The sequence below is a fragment of the Cicer arietinum genome, chromosome 4, assembly GCF_000331145.2.
Source record: "Cicer arietinum cultivar CDC Frontier isolate Library 1 chromosome 4, Cicar.CDCFrontier_v2.0, whole genome shotgun sequence".
NCBI classification, from domain to species: domain Eukaryota; kingdom Viridiplantae; phylum Streptophyta; class Magnoliopsida; order Fabales; family Fabaceae; genus Cicer; species Cicer arietinum.
Window position 1 is genome coordinate 47,874,047 of NC_021163.2, and position 1,611 is coordinate 47,875,657.

The following is a 1,611-nucleotide window of genomic DNA, read 5'->3' on the forward strand; positions in this document are numbered from 1 at the left end:
TGATCTACATAATTATTGTTTTCGTTAGTTGTTCTCTTATGGGATTGACCTTGCCTTCACCTTTTGTTTTTCTATTTCGTTTTTAAAATGTTGTGGATGATTTCTAATTTGTTGAGGTGCTAACAGAACTATAGTGTGAGTGAATTATAATGATGTCTTTACATTACTAATCTTGCTTAAAATTAACTCAAGAGCCTAATATGCTAAAAAAAATTACGAGTTTTTTTTAACTACTAATTCATTCTACATTATTCTTATTTGCAAAATGTTAACGAGTTTTATTAATATTAGTAAAAAATATATATTAATTTTTGTTTTTATAAAAATTTACCAATGTATTATTTTAATTTTTTATGAAAAAAATTAGGATAAAAAAATGATTAGGTGCAGTGAAATCTTAAAAAATAATCCTCCAATATTAAAAAAATATAGTTAGATATAAAATTTTCATTTTTATTACATATCAAAATTTGTATAACTAATAATTGGAGTGGATAATGAAAATGAAGATGGGCGTGTGTGAGAGATGGAAGCTCATCCTCACTTCTGTCAAGCTTCCACGTTCCTTGGCAATCCTCCTCGACCACCTCCTTATTTTCCTTCTCCATTGGGATTGGGACCCTTCCACACAAAACCCTATTCTCATTCTCGCATCTCTTCTTCCTCCAACAACTTCCCACGTTGGGATTCCAATAACCAAACCTTTCCACCCCCAAACTTCAACTTCAATAATGCAAGAACCAAGCGTCAGGAACAACAACAAGATGATGATGATGATGATGATGAATTTGGGAACAAGAGGCAGTGGTGGTCTGATGAGTCTCCAGAAATTGAGGAAGGATATAGTACCGGTACTTGGGAAGATGCTTTAGATACTTTGTGGATTTTCAAGGTAAACCATTTTTGCTCTTTTTTTTTTCTTTTCAATTTTACTAATTCATTGAAAGATTAGTACTAAGATTAGTTTCGTGATGAAGTGTTAATATTTAAAGGTTTCTAAATCAAAGCTTTCTTTATATTAGTGTATATAGTAATGATGTTCTTTGGTTTCTTCTAAATTTCCAAACCTGAAACCTATGAAATGGGAAATTCTGAGAGTGCTTCAGGAAGAAACTGTTCCTCACATCTTTTCATGTAGTATTTCAAAAAGCTTTCTACAGCTTTTTAGACAAAAGTCTTTAATGTTAAGTATATTTATCTGTCTAGTTTAGAGCAAAATGATGTGTGAAAAATTGGATGACAATTGATTTTCACTGGATTCTTTGTTATATCATAAGTGATCAAGCAAAAGCTTGTTGATAGTCTGAAGTGTTGGAGATTCGCCTGGCAGATTTAGCTGACTGTATTTTAATGCTTATTTTGCTTACAGAATTCGGTTTAACCATTCTCAACTGTCAAGGGGGTTTTATAAGTGCTTTAATATAAAGTAATGTAGTTATACATATGGTAAATTCTGGCCCACTTATTCTGTTCAGGAAGTACATACAACCTGATCACTTGGTTGCTAGTGCTTCAACAGTACTAATATGAAACCTTGCACTTAAGGCTTTGTTTGGGAGTTAAGAGGAGAAGGAAAGGAAGGCGAAAGACTTTAGCGGGAAGGTAGGGAAA

At 32.3% G+C, this 1,611-nt stretch overlaps 1 protein-coding gene across 1 annotated transcript in view; it reads left to right on the forward strand.

The window, feature by feature from the left end:
- The first annotated feature begins 475 nt into the window (after positions 1-475).
- Positions 476-1,611, forward strand: part of LOC101507710 (uncharacterized) — a 4,202-nt gene continuing 3,066 nt past the window's right edge. Inside the window, exon 1 of the mRNA XM_004497743.4 lies at positions 476-892. Coding sequence (XP_004497800.1) covers positions 527-892 — 366 coding nt within the window. The 5' untranslated portion in view covers positions 476-526. The remainder of the gene's footprint in view (positions 893-1,611) is intronic.